Raw genomic sequence first — 24492 nt, forward strand, 5'->3', positions numbered from 1 at the left:
GGATGGCTGGAGGGAGGGGCAGAAGGGAAAGTCAGGTCAGGACATCACCTGACTTGACTACCTTCTGCCCCTCCCTCCTCACACCCTTCTCATTTCCCCTTTGTGTGTGTGTGTGTGTTTATATAATCTAATGGAGAAGGGGAAAGGGAGGAAGAGAGTGATAGAGTGAGAGTTAAGGCTAAAGATAAGAAGGTGTGAGAGAGAAAGAAAGAAGCAAGGGAAATGTGAGGGGAAAAGAAGAGAGAGAGGGAGGGAGGGTCAGGTAAAGGTGAGGAAAGAGGGAGAGAGAAAAGGTGCGAATGGGAGGGAAAGAGATTAAAAGAAAAACTGGGAGGAAGGGGAAAGGAAAAGAAGAAAGAAATGAGAAGGAAAGAGAAGAAAGAAAGCAAGTATGTAGGAGAGAACCAGGAAAAGCCTAGTGCCGTTTAACCGTAAATATTGCCTGTAAAGGTGGCGTCACACAGGGCAAATTTCTCCCAACATGTTGCTCGTTTTGGTTGGCGGTTGGGCAAAATGAACAACTACAGGTAACAGTGTTGTGTTCTTCAAAAAACAATGTAAATCAAACAAGAGGAGGTAGGTTGTTGGAAAAAAAATAAATAAAATTTTTCGGCGTATAGCGCATTTTTTCATAAAAAAATGCCTGAAAGTTTAGCCATGCGCGTTATACGCTGAATGTAATTTTAATGATTTTTTTTTTTTTTGGGGATTTTTTTTAGGTCTGTTTTTCGTCTTATCCAATAACATTTATTATTGTTTATAATCCTTCATAGTCCGTAGCATCCTATATATGTTACCATAGAATACAGGGCGATCTAATAACTACTATACAAAGACTAAATCGGTGGAAGATCGTCCATGCCTTGCTGTTATCCCGTTTTTCCGTCGGGCACCATTTGTATGATCTTGATCCTGATGTCACAGGTGGCTTAAGATTGTATGACTAAGGAGCAGTACTACAAAAAAAAATCATATTGAAAAAAATGTCCATTTGTTCATTATTAAGTATTAATATTAGTGAGAATAATGGGGTGAATATGATATCAGAAACTGTACATCATGAGTCTTGTACGAGGAGTTATTTCACGCAATCCCAGCCCGGCCGCCATTTGCATTGTTTACCGCCATCTGCATTGTTTACAAACCACATAACCGCACCCACACAACAAACAGCTGCATGCCGCGTGTCACCAGAATCGAGATATCTCCACCACACTTCTTCTCAGCCTCTCTCGTGAGGAAGAAATGAGGGGCTGGCTTACCAGTACCGAGCAGCCTGGTACCGTACCGTATTGCTGGCACCGTTAGTACCGGTACTGGTACCGGTACCTGCACCCTATTGTTGAGTAGCGTGCAGCGTAGGTACTGTATTGTTGTTCAAGTGGCGCGTCCAGTTGCGTGTGACATCTGGTGCCACTCCGCAAAATATCGCGTATAAGTGAAGAAAACGCTTAAATTAAACATTTATTTGGATTTTGGACCCCGCGTTATTTCAAAAACGCGTAAACCAAACTCGCGTAAATCGAGAGTTACCTGTACCACGAGTTTTGGCGGATCGGGAAGGATGGACAACGGTTGTGTTGCCAGCCTGTTGGGAGAAATCAGGGTCAAATGACATCCATGCTTTAAGCTGTAAATGTAAATTGAAAATCAATCATTGTACATATTTACTCAAATTGTCAACTGTAAAACTCCAAAAACCAACGTACATGTGCAAGTATGTGTTTGTGATTTATTTGTCCACTGTAAATTTTTTTATAACACTCAACTGACTGTGATGGTATGCTGGGCGGAGTCTGTGCCTGGCGCGAGGTAAACAAACTGTTGAGATGGAGAACACTGCTTCTTCTGGCGCTTCCGCAGTCGTAGCACATGCTTCATTATGTGCAATGCAGCAGCACAACCTTCTAAAACCTCAGCATCCTTCCGATTCATGGTAAAGTGGCTGGAGAGATGCTGGCGTGGTGTTTGTTGTTGTTGGAGCGTGGCGTCAACACAACAGTTCAGGGTCAGTACAGTGTGATGCACAACATTGTTGGTTGGCGATATCACCAACAAAAACAAGCATTATGTTGGGAGAAATTTGTCCTGTGTGACGCCGCCTTAACTCTGAAGTATTACCACAATATATAGAGAAAGACACATTGTTGAGGGTGTTTCTACTTTTCCAGCCACCTGAGATAACTGATCTACTGTTCCTTCTTTATTTGCAGTTTTTTTGCTGCAAATTTGATTAGCCGTGGGTTATTCTAGAAAAATGTAAGCGTGAAATATTTGTAAATGTTTGGCATAAATTTTAAGTTCCTGCCTTAAGTACGGGACCTTGGGCCATTAGACATAGGGCCATATCTTAAACACTTCAGACCCAAGCATGTACATTCAACACAGTGTTTGTAGGAGTTTTATACATTCCCTAGTAGTGGTAGTTTGAACCTTCTGTACCGTGAGCCTAAAAAAACCTCATTAGAACCCCATTGATCTTCTTTTTTGGACATTATAAATAGTTGATGTGAGAGGCAGAAGCATCGAGGAATACCACCTATGCCATCTGATCCTCAAAAACTAGACAGGATATAAATGCTTTGGTACCAAATGATTCCACACAAAAGATAAGTAGATTTATATTACTGCAGATACATATAAAAAAAGACATACCAAGTGATCATGTACTAGAATTGTATATGAAAGACACAACAATCCAGTCTATTTTAACCTGGCAGCAGCGATGGCCAAATTTGTGGCTTTACCATGTAGCAACGACGGGGCAAATTTGTGGCTTTACCATGTAGCAACGACAGGGCAAATTTGTGGCTTTACCATGTAGCAACGACGGGGCAAATTTGTGGCTTTACCATGTAGCAACGACTGGCCAAATTTGTGGCTTTACCATGTAGCAACGACGGGGCAAATTTGTGGCTTTACCATGTAGCAACGACAGGGCAAATTTGTGGCTTTACCATGTAGCAACGACGGGGCAAATTTGTGGCTTTACCATGTAGCAACGACAGGGCAAATTTGTGGCTTTACCATGTAGCAACGACGGGGCAAATTTGTGGCTTTACCATGTAGCAACGATGGGGCAAATTTGTGCCATGTTATAAATCCCCCAAAATAGATGATACATAAACTAATCACAAATGCTTTGATATGTATTATGAAATGATTGGTGTGAGTGATGATTTTTTCTCATTTTTCTCGCTTAGAAGGACCATTAAGAAACATGATCCCCGCTGCTACCAGGTTAAATAGAGCCAATGAAATAAAATGATGCAAGAAGCAGCATTGCCAGCTTGAAGTGGTACAAATAAAATGGTACAGAAACACAGGTCCACAGAAACAAGGCAGAACTAACACAACTGATCCTCGGACTAATGGTCAAGCAAAATGAATTCAAACAAAACAATTGATAAGTGGGTTAAATCTCTTGCTCTGTGGTGAAATAGAAAGACTTTGTGAAGAAGGTCCTGTAAATATGAAGGCAGGACTGAAGGAAATAGAGTTGTCTGGCTTTACTGGTTGGAAGGTTGAAGTGTTTGTCTGGCGATACTGCTTTTGAAGATTGCACTATTTGTCTGGCCACACTGATTGTTGAATCTCATTTGATATATGATGTTTGAATCTCATTTGATATGTGATGTTTGAATCTCATTTGATATGTGATGTTTGAATCTCATTTGATATGTGGTTTGAATCTCATTTGATACATAATGTTTGAATCTCATTTGATATGTTTGTGTGAGTCTTCCCTTAAAAGAAATGGGTTGGTGGTGGGATTAACTTTTCTTTGGCTGCTAAGGCGGAAATATTAATAATTGTGATGTTTGTTATTCATTTGTTCATTTAACATGATTATTTGGTGATGTGTCCCTTTCTGAAGCACTACATTTAAGACTGGATTTGACTTTCGCCACGTCATCAACCAGAGCTGTACTCAGGGTTGCCATGAATTAATAAATCTCTTTCATCGCCTGTTCGCCCATGTGTCCACACCTCCTCTGCCTCCCTTTGGTTGCCTTGTCCTTGGCAAGTGTTCCTGCCAGTGTTGGCCCCATCAAAGAAGTTTTGGGGGCCAACACTGATTACGGCTATACTGTTTGTCGGACTACAGTGTGTGTGTACTATACTGAAAGAAAGTCTTGCGTTCAGGTATAGAGTCGTGCCCAGGGAATACTTGTAACCACAGAATAGGAGAGTGGCCTTCATCATAGACGCTCTGTTACAAAAAGAGCCCCTCCACCACTCTTTCTATCCTTCCTTCCTTCATTCAGTCATTTTGTTCCTTCCATCTTAGTCTTTCCCCCTTTTCTTTAACTATGGAATGTGTGTGAATGAAAGACAGGGAAGTGAGAAATATCGGCCACCGTGGACCCTCTAGTTAACGTGCTAGGCGCAAACTGGAGGTGTTACTACAACTAGATTTATCAATTACCCCACGTCTGGAAAGTTTCACTCTTTATCTGGCTATACTGGTTGGAAGGTTGCACTGTTTGTCAGGCTATACTGTTTTGGAAGGTTACACCATTTGTCTGGCTATACTGTTTGTCGGACTATACTGATGGTCTGGTTACACTGTTAAACTTTGTCAGGCTATACTGTTTTGGAAGGTTACACTATTTGTCTGGCTACACTGATTATAGCTATCAGGGGTGTGGAGTCGGCGGAGTCGGCTACTTTTGGTCAGTCGGTAAAAATATCCCCGACTCCGACTCCTTAACGTAATCATTTATCGTGTAATGTAGTTGTGAAGTTTTTTTCTTTTACATTATTTAGGTGTTGTCTATATAGAGTACACGTAATTTGGATGTAAATACATGTAAGAAAAAGGACCTCAAGAGAGTCTACCGGCGCGTCAGGCAGCACCTAAAAATAAAAATAAAAAGATTTGCAATAGAGGGGGAGGGACATGGGGGTCAGAGTCGGAAAATTTAAACTCCGACTCCACACCCCTGATAGCTATACTGTTTATCGGACTATAGTGTGGGATTACTAAACTGACGGTCTGGTTACACTGTTTAAGGCTATCATATTTATCTGGACAGGCTTGGCTTTCTGTGTGTGCGTGTGTGTGTGTGTGTGTGTGTGAAGGAGTCGACTCGAGGATGCGTGCTTCTAGGGAAATCCATAAAACTTAAGCATGCTAAATGGAGGGTCCACAGTTCTGGTCTTCTAAGCTCATCTTCTTGTGCTTAAGAATACAGTTGTCCCTCAAATAGCTCGGTTTCGGTTTTATACGGATTGTCATGGAAGATCATTTTAGGATTTTTAAATTTTCTGCTTATCGGGAAATTCAAAAATCCTGAAAAATCTATGAAAATCCACACAAAACCAAAACTGAACTATTGGAAACCGTACTATTTGAGGGACGATTGTACTATGTTGCTTGTCAAGTTATTTCCACAACCTCTACACATCCTTCTCTTCTTATTCATATGACAGAACCCTCAAACTCCCTTCCTTCTCCTGGTACTCAAACAAACCCTCACACTCCCTCCCTTCTCCCGGTACTCTTACTAACAAACCCTCACACTCCCTCCCTTCTCCCGGTACTCTTACTAACAAACCCTCACACTCCCTCCCTTCTCCCGGTACTCTTACTAACAAACCCTCACACTCCCTCCCTTCTCCCGGTACTCTTACTAACAAACCCTCACTCCCTCCCTTCTCCCGGTACTCTTACTAACGAACCCTCACACCCCCTTCTCTTCTTATTTGTGTTACAGAACCTTCAAACTCCCTTCCTTCTTCTGTTTCTCTTATTACACAACCTTCAAACTTCCTTATGTTAGTCTCTCTATATACAGTAATACCTCGGTTTACGAGTATTTTGATTTACGTCCAAAAATAAAATTACTAAAAATGCCTTGGCTTACGAGTGGTGACTTGGCATACAAGCATCCTGTTTGTACAAGTTGAAGACGTGAGCGTGGGTTCCCTTTGTTCACTGCAAGACGAGAGCACTCAGAGCGGAAATCGATAGGGAGGGGGTCTCAGTCTGCGTTGGGCACTCACAGAGGTATCACCCGTGCGCTCGTGTCTGCTTCAGTTTATGCTCTACTGTGCGTTTGTTTTGGTTTACAAGTTGTGGCTTACAAGCAACATTCCGGAACAAATTAACCTCGTAAACTGAGGCACGGCTGTACTCTTATAATGGAACCATCCCATCATCATCATCGTTTAACGTCCATTTATTCCCTATGGTGGGGTTGGACGGGATACGAGCCTCCTCCACTGTTGCCGGTCCATAGCCATTTATTCCGTGATGTTCAGCCTCCTCGTATCTTCCTCCACCACCTTTCTCCACATCTTCCTTGGCCTTCCTGGTGGTCTTCTGCCCTCTACCTCAAAGTTCAGTGCATGTCAGGATGTGTTCTTCTCCTCCTCACATGTCCAAATTCCAGTAGCACAACCCACATTACCACAACCTTCCAGAGTGTTTATATCACCATCCTTGAGGTCACAGCATGCGTCTTCTCTGTCCTCCGTGTCACCCATACCCCACCCCACCGCACCTCACCAAACTCCTTCAAAATATCTCAGGGACCTTGGCGGGGGGTGAGGTGGTGCCCTCTTCAGGCGAGGCGAAGGTTTGGTACTGGCCTGCTGACTGCCCTCGAGCTTCCCCTTCCAGCTCGCTGCTACTCCGACTGCTGTCTGCTGGGTGGAAAGGTCAGGTTAGGTTCCTACAACTCAGCATAGCACAGAGTAAGCCATAACAGCATAACACAGTGGGGAGACCAATGTACTGTCGCCTTTACTAAAAAATTAAATACTGTAGTAATAAAAAAAACACAAATATTAACCCACATAAACATCAAGGCATAACAGGGCAGGGAAATCAACGTAACAGGACCTTTGCTTATTTCTTTTAACCCCCTTGTGCTGTCGCCTTTACTAAAAATAAATAAATAAATAAATAAATTAATAATAAAAAAATTCTAAAGCCACATAAACATATTGGCATAACACAGCGGGGGAATCAATGTAACAGGTCTTTCTTATTTCTTTTACGCCTTGAGATGTTGCCCTTACTAAAAAAAAATAATAATAAAATAAAATAAACACATATTCTAAAGCCACATAAACATATTGGCATAACACAGCAGGGGAATCAACGTAACAGCTCTTTCTTATTTCTTTTACGCCTTGAGATGTCGCCCTTACTAAAAAAAAATAATAATAAAATAAAATAAACAGCGCACAGTAAAACACAGCAGCGGGGAAATCAATGTCACGGCTTTTATTTATCATTTCTCGTACCCCCTTGAGCTGTTGTCTTAACCTCTTGGATGCAGATTTCCCAATGGCTGCCTCAAATTTCTGTACTTAACCTGGTAGCAGCGACGGGCCAAATTTGTGCCATGATATAAACCCCCCAAAATAGATGATACATAAACTGATCACAAATGCTTTGATATATATTATGAAATGGTTTGTGTGGGGTGATTTTTTCTCATTTTTCTTGCTTGGAGGGACCATTAAGAAACATGATCCCCGCTGCTACTGGGTTAAATATGGCCACCAAACATTGTAAGAGGAATTTTCTAAGTCTTTGGTAATGGTTTTGAGGCTTATTAACCCCTTGACTGTGGATTTCCTACCAGAAGACCTCACCAAGCTACAGGAGTGGAACAAAAAGTGGTTGCTACAATGCAATGAAGAAAAATGTAGTCCTGCAGCTTGGGAGGGGATATCCAGCACACCAATACCACATGGGAAACACTCCACTATCCACCACAGAGGCAGAGAAAGACCTGGGAGTGTATGTTACCAGGCTACCAGTGAAGGGATATCCAGCACACCAATACCACATGGGAAACACTCCACTATCCACCACAGAGGCAGAGAAAGACCTGGGAGTGTATGTTACCAGGCTACCAGTGAAGGGATATCCAGCACACCAATACCACATGGGAAACACTCCACTATCCACCACAGAGGCAGAGAAAGACCTGGGAGTGTATGTTACCAGGCTACCAGTGAAGGGATATCCAGCACACCAATACCACATGGGAAACACTCCACTATCCACCACAGAGGCAGAGAAAGACCTGGTAGTGTATGTTACCAGGCTACCAGTGAAGGGATATCCAGCACACCAATACCACATGGGAAACACTCCACTATCCACCACAGAGGCAGAGAAAGACCTGGGAGTGTATGTTACCAGGCTACCAGTGAAGGGATATCCAGCACACCAATACCACATGGGAAACACTCCACTGTCCACCACAGAGGCAGAGAAAGATCTGGGAGTGTATGTTACCAGGCTACCAGTGAAGGGATATCCAGCACACCAATACCACATGGGAAACACTCCACTATCCACCACAGAGGCAGAGAAAGACCTGGGAGTGTATGTTACCAGGCTACCAGTGAAGGCGGAATCCGTGCCAATCGCAGCGGACAGGTTAATTGATGAAACAAAGAACGCCCACCTGGCAAGTTGTTCCAGGGTTGCTCCTCGCCCGACACAAAGATGATGTAGAAGGTGTTGCCGATGAAGTAGATGATGGCAGCGATCCAAAACACCAGCTTCCATTGTGTGACCGTGTCCTGGGGTGAGGGAGACAGACTTAGGGTGATTTTATAAGACACTTTGCCTTCTCACATCAGCTGAGCATTGACCTTTTTGTTCTAGGGCTCAATGCATTCAGGCTAAAAATCGGGCAAACAGAGTACTGGGTTTTATCTCGAGGAGCGTAAGCAATAGGAGCGCTGAAGTCATCCTCAAACTTTACTTAGCACTAGTTAGACCTCATCTCGCTTATGCGGTTCAGTTCTGGTCACCCTACTATAGAATGGATATCAAGATGTTAGAATCTGTACAGAGAAGGATGACAAAAATTATTCAACTTGCCCTACGAGGATAGACTTCAGCATTTTTTTTTTTTTTTTTACAACAAAGGAGACAGCTCAAGGGCACAAAAAAGTAAACAACAATAATAATAATAAAAAAAAAAAAGCCCGCCATTCGCTGCTCACAAAAAGAATCCAAAGATGTGGCCGAAAGAGAGGTCAACTTCGGGAGGATATCTACACTCTCTAGAATGGCGAAGGTTGCGAGGAGACCTTATTGAAGTCTATAAATGGATGAAGGGCTTTAATGAAGGGTATGTCATTAGGGTTCTGGTAGTAAAAGAGCCAGGTAGGACGCGTAGCAATGGTTTCAAGCTAGACAAATTCAGATTCAGCAAAGACATTGGCAAGAATTGGTTCACAAATAGAGTGGTGGATGAATGGAACAGGCTTGGCAGTCATGTTGTGGGTGCCAATACCATAGATACATTCAAGAAGAGATTGGATAAATTCATGGATGGTGAGGTAAGGTGGGGTTAGGATTACAGGAGCTGCCTTGTATGGACCTACCAACCTCATGCAGACTCCTTACGTTCTTATGTTCTGATGTTATATTTCTAAAGGTCAAAGAGGGGGTCAGTCAGGTTCTAATGAGTAGGAGAAGGAAGAGGAGGAGATGGTACCAACTAAACAAGGGAAACAGGAGGAGGAGGAGAAGGAGGAGAAGCTGTCACCCTTACCTCCGTTACAACCCAACAACCCCAAAGCCGCACTCACCCTTCCGTTGATCATCGCACCGACGGCCATAGGCGCCAGGAATCCCGGGACAGTGGCGGCGCAGTTGGTCAGCCCCATCAGCGTCCCGGCAAAATTCGGAGCGATGTCGAGATGTGAGTTCATGTAGCCAGAATAAATGGCCCCGTTCAGACCGACCCCAATGCAGAGGAGGACAATGGTGAGGATCTTGTTGCAGCCGGCGTACCCCACCAGGACGATGCACACCATGGGGCCGTAGATACCTATGGGGGGGTAGAGGAACGGGAACGGCATTAGGGTGTGACTGAACGCAGGAAGATGTGTGAGAAGAAATGGGATGATGTTAGGAAGGAAGGGAAGGGAGGAGGAGGAAGTAGAAGGAAGGAAGGAGGAATAGAAGGAGGTACAGAGAGGAGAGATATAAGGATGAAGGAAGGGCTTGTGATTGGGTGTTAGGAAGGAAGGAAGGAAGGAAAGGGAGGAGGAGGAAGGAAGGATACATGGGTGTGGTTCAGGAAGGAGGAATTGAAGGAGGTATAGAGAGAGATATGAGGATGAAGGAAGGGCCTGTGATTGGGTGTTAGGAAGGAATTAAGGAAGGAAAGGGAGGAGGAGATACAGGAACAAAGGAAGGAAGGGTACATGGGTGCAATTCAGGAAGGAGGAATAGAAGGAGTTACAGAGAGAAACGATACCCGTGATTTGGTGTTAGGAAGGAAGGAAAGGGAGGAGGAGATACAGGAACAAAGGAAGGAAGGATACATAGGTGATTCATGAAGGAGGAATAGAAGAACGTACAGAGAGGAGAGATTCAAGGATAAGGAGCGCCATGTGATTGGGTATTAGGAAGGAAGGAAAGGAAAGGAAAGCACACCCACCTATACTGTTGAAGACCTTCCGAGTGGTGGTGGTTGAGAGGATACCGGCGGAGCGCAGGTAGTCAGCCAACTGTCCGGAGGCGAGGCTGAACAACCACATCGCAAGGTATGGGAGCGCTGACATGAAGCCGCTCTGTGTGTGTGTGTGACGGGAGATTTTAAAGTGAGAATATACACAACTTCACATCTCAACGTAAGCTAAAAATATGAATTGTGGAGTGGAGTAGTTGACCATTTGCATTGCTGACGATGTGATATTTACCTCGGATATGCGACCTGGCTTGGGATATGTGGCCAGGAAAAAAAAAGGACAATAAGAAAACAGGAAAAATTGAACTAAAACAAAGAGGAAAATAAGAAAACAGGAAAAAATTGAACTAAAACAAAGAGGAAAATAAGAAAACAGGAAAAAATTGAACTAAAACAAAGAGGAAAATAAGAAAACAGGAAAAAATTGAACTAAAACAAAGAGGAAAATAAGAAAACAGGAAAAATTTAAGTAAAACAAAGAGGAAAATAAGAAAACAGGAAAAAATTTAAGTAAAACAAAGAGGAAAATAAGAAAACAGGAAAAAATTTAAGTAAAACAAAGAGGAAAATAAGAAAACAGGAAAAAATTGAACTAAAACAAAGAGGAAAATAAGAAAACAGGAAAAAATTGAAGTAAAACAAAGAGGAAAATAAGAAAACAGGAAAAATTGAAGTAAAACAAAGAGGAAAATAAGAAAACAGGAAAAAATTGAAGTAAAACAAAGAGGAAAATAAGAAAACAGGAAAAAATTGAAGTAAAACAAAGAGGAAAATAAGAAAACAGGAAAAAGTTGAACTAAAACAGAGGAAAATAAGAAAACAGGAAAAAATTGATCTAAAACAAAGAGGAAAATAAGAAAACAGGAAAAATTGAAGCAAAACAAAGAGGAAAATAAGAAAACAGGAGAAAATTTAAGTAAAACAAAGAGGAAAATAAGAAAACAGGAAAAAATTGAACTAATACAGAGGAAAATTAGAAAACAGGAAAAAATTGAACTAATACAAAGAGGAAAATAAGAAAACAGGAAAAAATTTAAGTAAAACAAAGAGGAAAATAAGAAAACAGGAAAAATTGAACTAAAACAAAGAGGAAAATAAGAAAACAGGAAAAAATTGAACTAAAACAAAGAGGAAAATAAGAAAACAGGAAAAAATTGAACTAATACAAAGAGGAAAATAAGAAAACAGGAAAAAATTGAAGTAAAACAAAGAGGAAAATAAGAAAACAGGAAAAAATTGAAGTAAAACAAAGAGGAAAAGAAAAAAACAGGAAAAAATTGAAGTAAAACAAAGAGGAAAAGAAAAAAACAGGAAAAAATGAAGTAAAACAGAGGAAAATAAGAAAACAGGAAAAAATTGAACTAATACAAAGAGGAAAATAAGAAAACAGGAAAAATTGAACTAAAACAAAGAGGAAAATAAGAAAACAGGAAAAAATTGAAGTAAAACAAAGAGGAAAAGAAAAAAACAGGAAAAAATTGAAGTAAAACAAAGAGGAAAAGAAAAAAACAGGAAAAAATGAAGTAAAACAGAGGAAAATAAGAAAACAGGAAAAAATTGAAGTAAAACAAAGAGGAAAAGAAAAAAACAGGAAAAAATGAAGTAAAACAGAGGAAAATAAGAAAACAGGAAAAAATTGAACTAAAACAAAGAGGAAAATAAGAAAACAGGAAAAAATTGAAGTAAAACAAAGAGGAAAAGAAAAAAACAGGAAAAAATGAAGTAAAACAGAGGAAAATAAGAAAACAGGAAAAAATTGAAGTAAAGAAAAGAAGAAAAAGAGGAAAATAAGAAAACAGGAAAAAATTGAGGTAAAACAAAGGGGAAAAGAAGAAAACAGGAAAAAACAGAAGTAAAACAAAGAGGAAAAAAAGAGGAATAAGAAAACTGAAAAAAAAACCTAACCCCAAAACCTCATAACCACCAACACAACCTTTAAAAAACCCTCAGCAATACTCACGCTGGCAAGGTTGAAATGCAGGATGTTCTTCATATACGTCGGCAACTCCGTCAGAAGCGTGTAGAAGCCCCAGTTCTGCGCGATGTGGACCACGAAGATCGCCCAGAACGGCATGGAGGTCAACACGCTCATGATTGGTATTGGGGGTGTCTGTGCGAGGGGGGGAGCAGACGGTAGGGGACCCACGGTTAGTTTGAAGTAGGGAAGTATCGAGGCGGCTCTCTATCAAGTACAGGTAACTCTCGATTTACACGTTTGGTTTACGCGTTTTTGAAATAACGCGTGGTCCAAAATCCAAATAAATGTTTAATTTACACGTTTTTTTCACTTATACGAGATATTTTATGGAGTGGCCACCAGATGTCTTACGCAACTGGACTCACACGGCACCGCGGCCACACAGCTGAGCTCAGTTCTTCCCGCGCGCCACTTGAACAACAACACAGTACCCACGCTGCCACGCTACTCAACAACAACAACACCCTCGCTGCTGTGCTACCACGAGGGGAAGGGCAGCCAGAGGGGGAACCACGAGAGGGAGAGGAGTCAGAGTGATACAGTAGGCAATAAAGGTACAAACCTACCTCTTGTTTGATTTACATTGTTTTTGATTTACGTGACCTCTTCAAGGACACAACACTTGCATCAATTGAGAGTTACCTGTACTCTTTCTTTTTTTACAACAAAGGAGACGGCTCAAGGGCAACAATATGTGTACAAAAAAAAAGCCACACACACACACACACACACACACAGCTCTTTTCCTGTATTTCACAACTAGGTAAATACAACTAGGTAAACACACACACACACACACACCTTGTCCGAGCCCGTACGCTGAAGGGAGCGCTGAATGTACACCTTCTCGTCCAGGCGGATGCGCGGATGATTCTCGGGCTCACTGTGGATCTGCCGAGAGGATGCATGACGGATTATAACAGCCATTTTTATTTTTATAGGAAAGGAAGCAGCTCAAAGGGGGAAAAAAAAGTCTGCTAATTACCGATCCCACATAAGAAAGGAGCGGCCAAACGAGAGGTCAATTTCCAGTATATATTTCCGCTTTTCCGCTCCTCTGTTTAACGCACCATAATTTATTCCTCGCTGATCAACACTGGCGGAAAATAGGAGATAGGTCAAGCCAATCCTAGCCATGAACTTGAAGCTAAATGTGTTGAAACTGAGATTAGAAGGGACCCCATAAGTGTACCTCCTGCCTGTATATGAAAACTAGGCGCACACACACACACACACACACAATGAATGAGAGGACAGTGATTAAAGAATGTTAGGAAATCCAATGTTCCGTACAGAGCGGTGGACGCGTGGAATGGATTAAAGGCAGATATTGTGACGGCAGAGTGTGAAATAGTTTAAGGGAAGACTGGACAACTGTAGATATGGGGATGGGATCTGACGAGTGTAGTTCAGGCTCTGTATATGACAACTAGGTAAACACACACACACACACACACACACACACACACCAATGAAAAAAAAAGAGATCATTTAAGAAGGGAAGGAAGGAAGGGAAGGAGGGAAAAATGGAGAAAAGGAGAAAGAGAGAAAGAAAAGGGAGAGAAGAGGAAATGAAAAACACACACACACACACACACACACACACACACACACACACACACTCACCAGGATAGTCCAGACCACGAACCAGAGCACTCCGAGCACGCCAAACACATAGAAGACCGATGGCCAGCCCCCGAGGAAGGTGGACTGACAGAGCAGACCGCAGATTGGAAGGGAGACCACCGTGCCAAACTGCGCCCCTGCGGAGGAGCGTCGAGACCACATAGCATAACATAACATAGATGATTATAGGTAGAAAATAGACTAAGAGGAAAAAGTGAGAGGAAAATGACAGAAAGAAGAGGAATAAGAGGAAATGTTATGAAGAGGAACAAGAAAAGAAGAAAAAAGACCACATAACATAGCATAGATGATTATAGGGAAAAAAAAGATTAAGAGGAAATAAGAGGAAAAAATGAGAGGAAAATGACACAAAGAAGAGGAATAAGAGGAAATGTTATGAAGAGGAACAAGAAAAGAAAGAAAAAGACCACATAGCATAACATAGCATAGATAATTATAGGTAAAAAAAAGACTAAGAGGAAATAAGAGGAAAATAACAGAAAGAAGAGGAATAAGAGGAAATGTGATGAAGAGGAGGAGGAAGAAAAACATGACAAAAAGAAAAAAATAGAGGCAGAAAAAAAGGAGGAAAAAGAAAACAAGGAAAAAAAGTTAGAAGAGGAAGAAGAGGAAGAAAAGAGGAACAAGAAAAGAAGAAAAACATGACAAAAAAAATAAATAAATAAAGAGGCAGAAAAAAGAGGAATTAGAAAACAAGGAAAAAAAAAAAGATAGAAGAGGAAGAAAAGAGGAAAGAGGAACAAGAGGAAGAAAGAGGAACAAGAGAAAAGAAGGAAAACATTACAAGAAAAAATAGAGGAAAAAAGAGGAAGAAGAGGAAGAAAAGAGGAAAGAGGAACAAGAAAAGAAGAAAAACATTACACGAAAAAATAAAGAGGAAAAAAGAGGAAGAAGAGGAAGGAAAGAGGAACAAGAAAAGAAGAAAAAACAGACAAAAAAATTAGAGGAAAAAAAAAGAGGAATTAGAAAACAAGGAAAAAAAAAAAAGATAGAAGAGGAACAAAGAGGAAGAAAAGAGGAAAGAGGAACAACAAGAAGAAAAAAACACCATGTAGTACTTTGTTTTCTCCATATTAATTTTCAAACCTCTTTCCTCCATTCCTTCCTTCCATTAATTAAACTTCTCCTTCACTTCTTCTGCCGTCTCTGCATTTACTACCAAGTCATCCACATAGAGCAGCTCCCATTGTGCCTCTCCTCTTGTTTCCCTTGCTGTCTCCTCCATTACTCTTATACGACAGACACAAATACATCCGAGAGTGGGAATGAAATTGTGACGGGTGTAAACAGTCAACCACAGAGGTGACTCACAGAGGTTCTTCAATGTTATCAATCCTAGTATAACAGCCATTCTTCTCCCTCTGTGGTGGCAACAGTGGTGGGGGTGTAAGCTACCACAATGACCACTATCTACACACACACACACACACACACACAGGAGAGAAGAGAGGAATGAGAAAGAAAATAAAGAATGGAAGGAAGAAAGGAAAATAAGGGAAAAGTATTGAAAGTAGGAGAGAAGGAAAATAAGAGGAAGGAGAGAGAGGAACAAGAAAATAAGAGAAAGAAATATGGGAATAAGAAAAGGGGAAAGGCAGGAAAATGTGGATAAAGAAGAAGAAGCAGAAGAAAATAAAGAAGGAAAAGAAGGAACAAGCAAGGAGGAGGAGGAGGAGGAGGAGAATAGGTATACAAGAGAAGGGAAGAGGAATAAGCAGAAGAAGAAAGAAAAGAAGGAAGCAATGAACAATGAGTATGAGGAAGAAGAAGAAGAGGAGGAGGAGGAGGAGGAGGATAACCACACAATACAGCATTCATCATAATCTTCTTTCATATCTACAGCTTTATCAAACATTCCTCTGGTTACCTCATTCTATCTCTTTACGAATCCACAAAGAGGAAGAAAGAGGAAGAAGAGGAAGAGGCAATAAAACAGAAATAGAGAAATAAGAAAGAAGGAATGAAGAGTGGAAGAGGAAGAGGAAGAGGAGGAGGAAGAGGAGAATACCACACGGAAAAATGGAACAGGTGGAGAGGTGGAATTAGAACCTTCACCAGGGCAGGATGGAGTACACTAACACCAGACAGAGGACCAGGTGGAGAGGTGGAATTAGAACCTTTACCGGGGCAGGATGGAGTACACTAACACCAGACCGAGGAACAGGTGGAGAGGTGGAATTAGAACCTTTACCGGGGCAGGATGGAGTACACTAACACCAGACAGAGGACCAGGTGGAGAGGTGGAATTAGAACCTTTACCGGGGCAGGATGGAGTACACTAACACCAGACAGAGGACCAGGTGGAGAGGTGGAATTAGAACCTTTACCAGGGCAGGATGGAGTACACTAACACCTGGGAGATTGAGTATCCTGGGAAAGGCCTTAGCTGCAGGGTATTAGTGATTGATGATGTAATGATGAGTGTGGTTTACCTGCATATACCAGCGACGACATTTTACTGCGCTCAAGAGGAGGAACCCAGCGTGCCATCAATGCATTCATGGCTGGGAACGTTACACCCTGTAGGAAGGAAGGAAGGAAGGAAGGAAGGAAGGAGGGTAAAGAGAGAGGAAAAAGTATTGAAAGCAAGGGAGAAGGGAAGAATGGAGGAGGAGGAAAAGGAAAGGAAGGAAGGAAAGTTAGAAGGAGAGGAGGAAGGAAGGAAGGAAGGAAGGAGGAGAGAGAGAGAGGAAAAAGTATTGAAAGCAAGGGAGAAGGGAAGAATGGAGGAGGAAGAAAAGGAAAGGAAGGAAGGAAGGAAGGAAAGGAAGGAAGGAAGGAAGGATAGAAGGAGAGGAGGAAGGAAGGAAGGAAGGAGGATAGAAAGAGAGGAAAAATATTGAAAGCAAGGGAGAAGGGAAGAATGAAGGAGGAGGAAAAGGAGAGAGAGGAAAAAAGTGGATGAGGGAAAGGAAGGAAGGAAGGAAAAATATTGAAAGTAGGAGAGAAGGAAAGAATGGACGAGGAGAAAGGAAGGAATGACAGAGGGAGAGAAAGAAAGGAAGAAAATAAAGAAAATCAGAGGAAAAAGATATTGGAAGTAGAGAGAGAGAGAGAGAGAGAGAGAGAGAGAGAGAGAGAGAGAGAGAGAGAGAGAGAGAGAGAGAGAGAGAGAGAGAGAGAGAGAGAGAGAGAGAGAGAGAGAGAGAGAGAGAGAGAGAGAGAGAGAGAGAGAGAGAGAGAACAATTACTACTGAACCCAAATTCTCATAACTACTTCAATACCAAACTACTACTATTACTACTACTACTACTACTACTATTTACCCACCTCCCCTAGACCTTCCAATACGCGCGCAGCAATGAGCAGAGGAACAGAGGTGCGCGCAATGATCGGGGTAAGAAGAGTGAGCACAGCCGTCACCAGCACCCCAATGCCGAACACAATCTTGCCTCCGAACAGCTCTCCGAGGCGGCCTCCTATGGGGTTGGTGATGATATACCCCCAGAAGAAGCAGCCGAGGATAAGCGCCTGTTTGTTTTCGTCCCACGCGAATTCTCCGTCCTGTGTCGAGAGGGAGAAATTGGTTTGGGGTGGTGGTGTGTGTGTGTGTGTGTGTGTGTGTGTGTGTGTGTGTGTGTGTGTGTGTGTGTTAATAGGACCAGGAAAGGGACAACCCACTCCATACTTTCCCATAACTATAGAAAAAGAATTAGAAGGAAAAAGATAGAAAGAAGGAAGAAAAGAAGGAAGGAGAAGGTGAATATAAGAAATGTATTGATAGTGGAAAAGAGGAAGGATGGATGAAGGGAAAGGAAAGGAAAGGAACAAATGAGGGAGGGAAGGAAGGAAGGAAAGGAAGGAAAGGAAGGAAAACAAAGAAAATGAAAGGAAAATGTATTGAAAGTAGGAGAGAGGGAAGAAGGGAAGAGAGGAAAAAAGGAAGGAAGGAAGGAAAGAACAGAAGGAAGGAAGGAAGGAAAGGACAAAAGGAAGGAAGGAAAGGAAGGAAAACAAAGAAAACGGAAGGAAAATGTATTGAAAGTGGGAGAGAGGGAAGAAGGGAAGAGAGGAAAAAAGGAAGAAAGGAAGGAAGGAAGGAAAGGACAGAAGGAAAGGAAGGAAAATAAAGAAAACAGAAGGGAAAAAAACATTGAGAGTAGGAGAGAGAGGAAAAAAATGGATGGGGGAATATTTAAATTAACATTGCCCTCCCTCTCTGCCCATACTCCTACACCCCCATACATAAGCTTCCCAAACCTGACTGTCGGTGTCGGTGGAGTTCATGCCGGTGCCTGGGCAAGCGTCCGAGGAGGTCTTGTTGACGTGGGAGATAGCGGAGTTGTTGACCATCGCCACCACCGCCACAGAGAGGTTCACTCGCATGGCGTACACATTTGCAAACCCCAGGAACCCCATGATGCCCAGTACATGCCGAGCCCCAAACATACCTACAGGAACATGGAACACAGTTATTTTTATTTTATTTTATTTTTACGGCGAGACCTGGGAGTGTATGTTACCAAGCTACCAGTGAAGGGATATCCAGCACACCAATACCACATGGGAAACACTCCACTATCCACCACAGAGGCAGAGAAAGACCTGGGAGTGTATGTTACCAGGCTACCAGTGAAGGGATATCCAGCACACCAATACCACATGGGAAACACTCCACTATCCACCACAGAGGCAGAGAAAGACCTGGGAGTGTATGTTACCAGGCTACCAGTGAAGGGATATCCAGCACACCAATACCACATGGGAAACACTCCACTATCCACCACAGAGGCAGAGAAAGACCTGGGAGTGTATGTTACCAGGCTACCAGTGAAGGGATATCCAGCACACCAATACCACATGGGAAACACTCCACTATCCACCACAGAGGCAGAGAAAGACCTGGGAGTGTATGTTACCAGGCTGCCAGTGAAGGGATATCCAGCACACCAATACCACATGGGAAACACTCCACTATCCACCACAGAGGCAGAGAAAGACCTGGGAGTGTATGTTACCAGGCTACCAGTGAAGGGATATCCAGCACACCAATACCACATGGGAAACACTCCACTATCCACCACAGAGGCAGAGAAAGACCTGGGAGTGTATGTTACCAGGCTACCAGAGAAGGGATATCCAGCACACCAATACCACATGGGAAACACTCCACTATGCACCACAGAGGCAGAGAAAGACCCAGGAGTGTATGTTACCAGGCTACTAGTGAAGGCAAAATCCGTGCCAATCGCAGCGGACGGGTTAAAACACCTCTTGTGCGGCATAACTATATCTATACGATGGTCCCAATGTCGGCAGTGACTATATATGGGCGATTCATTTTGGGGGAGCTACTCTTTAAATGCTGCCGACGTCTAAGGGTTAACATTATGAATGAGAGGAAATAAGAATAGAAAAAATAAAAAATAACAAAATTAGCATACCTTCAGGCTTCACTAGGGGGGATGTGATGAGGCCTTCCTTCTCGTCGTCCACATCCCCTATCTTCCTCAGCACATCCCTGGTAGAAGGCGCCTTGTTCGGTTCAATGTTCATGGCGGACGGTGAAGATAGGGAGGAAGGGGCGACCTGACCCTTAGATAAAGATAGGAAAGATTAGAAAACACTCAAAAAGGTCAATATATATGTGGAAAAATAAAGATAGGGGAGGCGGTGACCTGAGCCTAACATAGAGATAAGATATATTCAAAAACACTCAAAAAGGTCAATATATATGAGAAAAAGATAAAGATAGGGAGGAGGAGGTGACGTGAGCCTAAGATAGAGATGGGAAAGATAGAGTAAGATAGGGAAAGATAGGGTAAGATAGAGATTAGAAAGATAGGGTAAAGATAGGGAGGAAGGGGGTGACCTGAGCCTAAGATAGAGATGGGAAAGATAGAGTAAGATAGGGAAAGATAGGGTAAAAAATAGATAGGAAAGATAGGGTATGATAGAGATAAGAAAGATAGGGTAAAGATAGGGAGGAGGGGGTGACCTAAGCCTAACATAGAGATAAGATATATTCAAAAACACTCAAAAAGGTCAATATGTATGAGAAAAAGATAAAGATAGGGAGGAGTAGGTGATGTGAGCCTAAGATATAGAGAGATGGGAAATATAGAGTAAGATAGGGTAAGATAGGGAAATATAGGGTAAGATAGAGATTAGAAAGATAGGGTAAAGATAGGGAGGAAGGGGGTGACCTGAGCCTAAGATAGAGATGGGAAAGATAGAGTAAAATAGGGAAAGATAAGGTAAAACAGAGATAGGAAAGATAGCGTATGATAGAGATAACAAAGATAGGGTAAAGATAGGGAGGAGGGGGTGACCTGAGCCAAAGACAGAGATAGGAAGGATTCAAAAACACTCAAAAAGGTCAATATATATGAGAAAAAGATAAAGATAGGGAGGACGGGGTGACGCAAGAAAGAAGTAAATAAAGAAAAAAGATAGGAGAAGGTGGAAGGAAGAAGTGGAAGATAAAGAAAGGAAAGAAGGAGTGAACAGTAAGTAAGAGGATGAAAAGGAGGAAGTACTCAAGAAAACTCAATACATGTGGAAAGATAAAGATAAAGATAGGGGGGAGGGGGGCAATGTTTTTTTTGTTTTTGTTTTGTTGTTGTTGTTGTGGCCTATTGCGCCGGTAGGTTTCTTCCCGGTGGATCCTGATGGTCGGTCCAAGGCTTCTTCCCGGTGGGGCTTGTTGGTCGGCCCAGCCCGTTTTGACGCAGGCGAGTGTTTATAGTGGCGCCATCTTGCAGTGGCTCATGCTGCCCTCCTGGAACTCATCTTTAACCCGTTGATAGGTGGTCTTCTGGACAGCATGTGGGTAGTTTTAAGCCACTTGGCAGCGGCTGAAAAATCCCAGCTTGGTGGCACCGGTCGGGGATTGAACTCGCGTCGTCCGGCCGTCATGTTATCCATTCAGGTTGTAGAGAGATCCTTCAGAACAGTCTTTTGCAACTTCCTTCTCCATTCCTGGCTGGTTATTATCTATCGTTTCTCCTTTGCTGTTTTTTCCTTCCGTTTTCTTTGTTTTCATTCCTTTCTTCCTTCCCTCCATCCGCCAGTTCTTCCTCTCCTCCTTCCTTTAGTATTTTCCACATATTCCCACATCCATTCTTCCCTCCCTCTCTCTCCTACCGTCAATATTTTTTTCCTTCCGTTTTCTTTATTTTCCTTCCTTTCTTCCTTTCCTCTATCCTCCAGTTCTTCCTCTCCTCCTTCCTTTAGTATTTTCCACATATTCCCCCATCCATTCTTCCCTCCCTCTCTCTCCTACCGTCAATATTTTTTTCCTTACGTTTTCTTTATTTTCCTTCCTTTCTTCCTTTCCTCCATCCTCCAGTTCTTCCTCTCCTCCTTCCTTTAGTATTTTCCACATATTCCCCCATCCATTCTTCCCTCCCTCTCTCTCCCACCGTCAATATTTTTTTCCTTCCGTTTTCTTTATTTTCCTTCCTTTCTTCCTTTCCTCCATCCTCCAGTTCTTCCTCTCCTCCTTCCTTTAGTATTTTCCACATATTCCCACATCCATTCTTCCCTCCCTCTCTCTCCAACCGTCAATATTTTTTTCCTTACGTTTTCTTTATTTTCCTTCCTTTCTTCCTTCCCTCCATCCTTCGCCTTTTCCAAAACTTGCATGGAGTCCGTTAAGCTTCTTTCATCCTCGTAAATGTTATCGGCAAAGCATAATTCTGCACTTGTGTGGTTGTCGGAACACAGCTTGACTTGTTCCTCTTATATCACAGCACAAAGGAGACTACAGAATGAAGTGTTCCAAGTGTTCATCCTCGTAAACATGATCTACAATGTTATTTTTCATTTGTATGGTTGCCGGAACACAGCTTGACTTGTCTCTCTTATATCACATCACAAAGAACACCAAAAATACAGTATTCTAAGTGTTCCAAGTGTTCCAAGTGTTCGTCCTCATCACTATGATCTACAATGTTATTTTTCATTCGTATGGTTGCCGGAACACAGCTTGACTTGTCTCTCTTATATCACAGCACAAAGAACACCAAAAATACAGTATTCTAAGTGTTCCAAGTGTTCCAAGTGTTCATCCTCGTAAACATGATCTACATTGTTATTTTTCATTCGTATGGTTGCCGGAACACAGCTTGACTTGTTCCTCTTATATCGCAGCACAAAGAACACCAAAAATACAGTATTCTAAGTGTTCCAAGTGTTCCAAGTGTTCATCCTCGTAAACATGATCTACAATGTTATTTTTCATTTGTATGGTTGTCGGAACACAGCTTGACTTGTCTCTCTTATATCACATCACAAAGAACACCAAAAATACAGTATTCTAAGTGTTCCAAGTGTTCCAAGTGTTCGTCCTCATCACTGTGATCTACTATACAAGGGTGAAAACAGCGGAACAAGGGAGAACAGGGTGAGAAAAGGGTAAAATAAGGGTGAACAAGCTAAGATAATGGAGAAAAGGGTGAGATTAAGGTGAAGAAAAGCCAATAAAATGACCACTTAAGGGTGAATGATAAAAACAAGGGAGAACAAGGGGAACACAGCTTGACTTGTTCCTCTTATATGACAGCAGCACAAGGGACGCTAGAGAATAAAGTGTTGCAAGTGTTTTAAGTGATCACAATCCTCACTGCTCACTGTATTGCCTCCTGGGCCTGTTTGTCACTTAATAGAAGAGGTCGTGGGAGGAGCCATGGCCCGCCCCTTGGAACAGCTGATTGGGGCGGACAGCGTTGCCAATGGGTTCTTTTTCCGCTTCTTTTGATCTGTAGCGCCTTTATAACGGCACTCCCTGATGATTGATTGATATGGCTTTTTCTGGGTCTGTGGTTAATACTGAAAAGAAAAGTGTGAATAAGTGATTAAAGAAGAAATTTAACGAAAGGAGGAGGACCTAAGAAGCGATACAAAGCGTCACAGGTCAAAAGAAGAATAAGGGTCTTTTGCGTTTCTAAATTTCTTTACGTCTCCTCTTCCTTTCTTTTCTTTTTTTTGCCAAAATTTATATAGTGCTGTCTTTGCTGTCTCCATTCCTGTGTTTTCAAAAAGAGCTCTTCCAATCAACGTTGCCAGATTGTCGTACTCTACTTCTTGATTGATTGATAGTTTATTGTTGCAAGTAAATGTATTAATAGTTGTATAATCACACTGTCCTGCCTGGGGGTTGGGATGGCATGTTCCTCCCTTCTCCCTTGTTGTTTATACCTGCAACAATAAACTATCAATCAATCAATCAACAACAAGGGAGAATTAAGGGAGGAACATGCCAGCCCAACCCCCAGGCAGGACAGAGTGTGATTATACAACTATTAATACATGTGTAGGCAGTACCATGAAACTAAAAAGATACAATGGCAGGAAGGAAAGCACAACAAGGGAGGGGGCGGTACCTCCCCCTGGACAATAAGACAATAAAATGTGGGGACGGAGAACATTGCCCAAGCACTAGATGGGAATGAATACAGAGATAGAGTAAATACTAGTCCTTAAAGTAAAATACTGCAGAGATCACAGCCTTGTATAGCACGGCAGTAGTTCTAGTTTTGGGGTCGGAAATCGGCAAACATCGATGTTTGCCGATTTCCGACCCCAAAACTAGATCGAACCCGCGACCAGCGTAACGGGAGAGCCACTCCTGTACCAGTCTGCCAAAGAGGCGCCTCCCTGGCCAAGTGGGTTATGGGAGGCTCGCCCATCAGGCAAGTCGTGTCACTACATAAGAGGAATTAAATATACCACAACTACCCATCATCAGTGACATATTGTTCAAGGCAGGTCAAATACTCTACAACTAAACGACAGAAATAGACACACAAACAGACAGACGGAGTGCAATTAATATGTTGTGTGGAGCAGCAGAGGCGGAAAACATCAGTCATTTTTAATTGTGCTGTATGTTTCTCTTGTGTGGCGGACTTAGCGGTCACTTCAATGCGCTCTGAAGGTTATCTTGGTTTTAGGTGTTTCTGTGGTGCCCGTCCCTGCAAGACACAAGAAGGAGAGCGGTTCTCACATCAGCTATTTCTAAAGGTCAAAGAGGGGGTCAGTCGGGTTCTAATAAGTGTTTCTTTAGGTTCACGGTACAGAAGAAGGGTCACACTACCACCAGGGTCATAAAACTACTCCTGGAAATGCCCAAAACTCCTACGAAAGCCTTGTCAAATATGTGAACTTGGGCGACGAAATGTTTAGTAATATGGCCCGCTGGCAAAACCGCAGCAGCCGTACCTGTCAGGGAGCCGAAGAGGAAATAATTGGAAGATTCCTATTTCGAAGACGTAAGACTGAGGGAGAAAAAAGAAATACTACACCCCCCAGATGTTGAAGGCAAGAGAGAAAAGATTAGAAGAATTATTGGGGAAGAGGACGGAGTGGCATAGCAGATTGGAGAAGGAAGACGGAGGAGTAATTAATTAAGTACCGTACGTGTTAGGGCTATATATATGGCAGTAAGGAGGAAGCAGTGAAAT

At 42.3% G+C, this 24492-nt stretch overlaps 1 protein-coding gene across 8 annotated transcripts; it reads right to left on the reverse strand.

Annotated features, from left to right (window-relative positions):
• Positions 1–2605: 2605 nt before the first annotated feature.
• Positions 2606–22828, reverse strand: LOC126984586 (putative inorganic phosphate cotransporter). 8 transcript variants are annotated; one of them, XM_050838329.1, is made up of 12 exons: positions 22661–22828; positions 19471–19621; positions 18287–18477; positions 17357–17590; positions 16518–16605; positions 14065–14201; positions 13240–13329; positions 12421–12570; positions 10431–10563; positions 9574–9815; positions 8436–8553; positions 2606–6651 (listed from the first exon to the last, which is right to left on the reverse strand). In XM_050838329.1, exons 2-12 carry the CDS (start codon positions 19580–19582, stop codon positions 6524–6526), a joined length of 1623 nt encoding a protein of 540 aa, XP_050694286.1. In that variant the 5' UTR covers positions 19583–19621; positions 22661–22828; the 3' UTR covers positions 2606–6523. The 8 variants fall into 8 exon arrangements, with proteins under 8 accessions (XP_050694286.1, XP_050694284.1, XP_050694285.1 ...); XM_050838327.1 differs by having other exon boundaries at positions 2606–6654; XM_050838328.1 differs by having other exon boundaries at positions 2606–6654; positions 22654–22769.
• Positions 22829–24492: the final 1664 nt, after the last annotated feature.

This window comes from Eriocheir sinensis, chromosome 57 (assembly GCF_024679095.1).
Source record: "Eriocheir sinensis breed Jianghai 21 chromosome 57, ASM2467909v1, whole genome shotgun sequence".
Taxonomy (NCBI): domain Eukaryota; kingdom Metazoa; phylum Arthropoda; class Malacostraca; order Decapoda; family Varunidae; genus Eriocheir; species Eriocheir sinensis.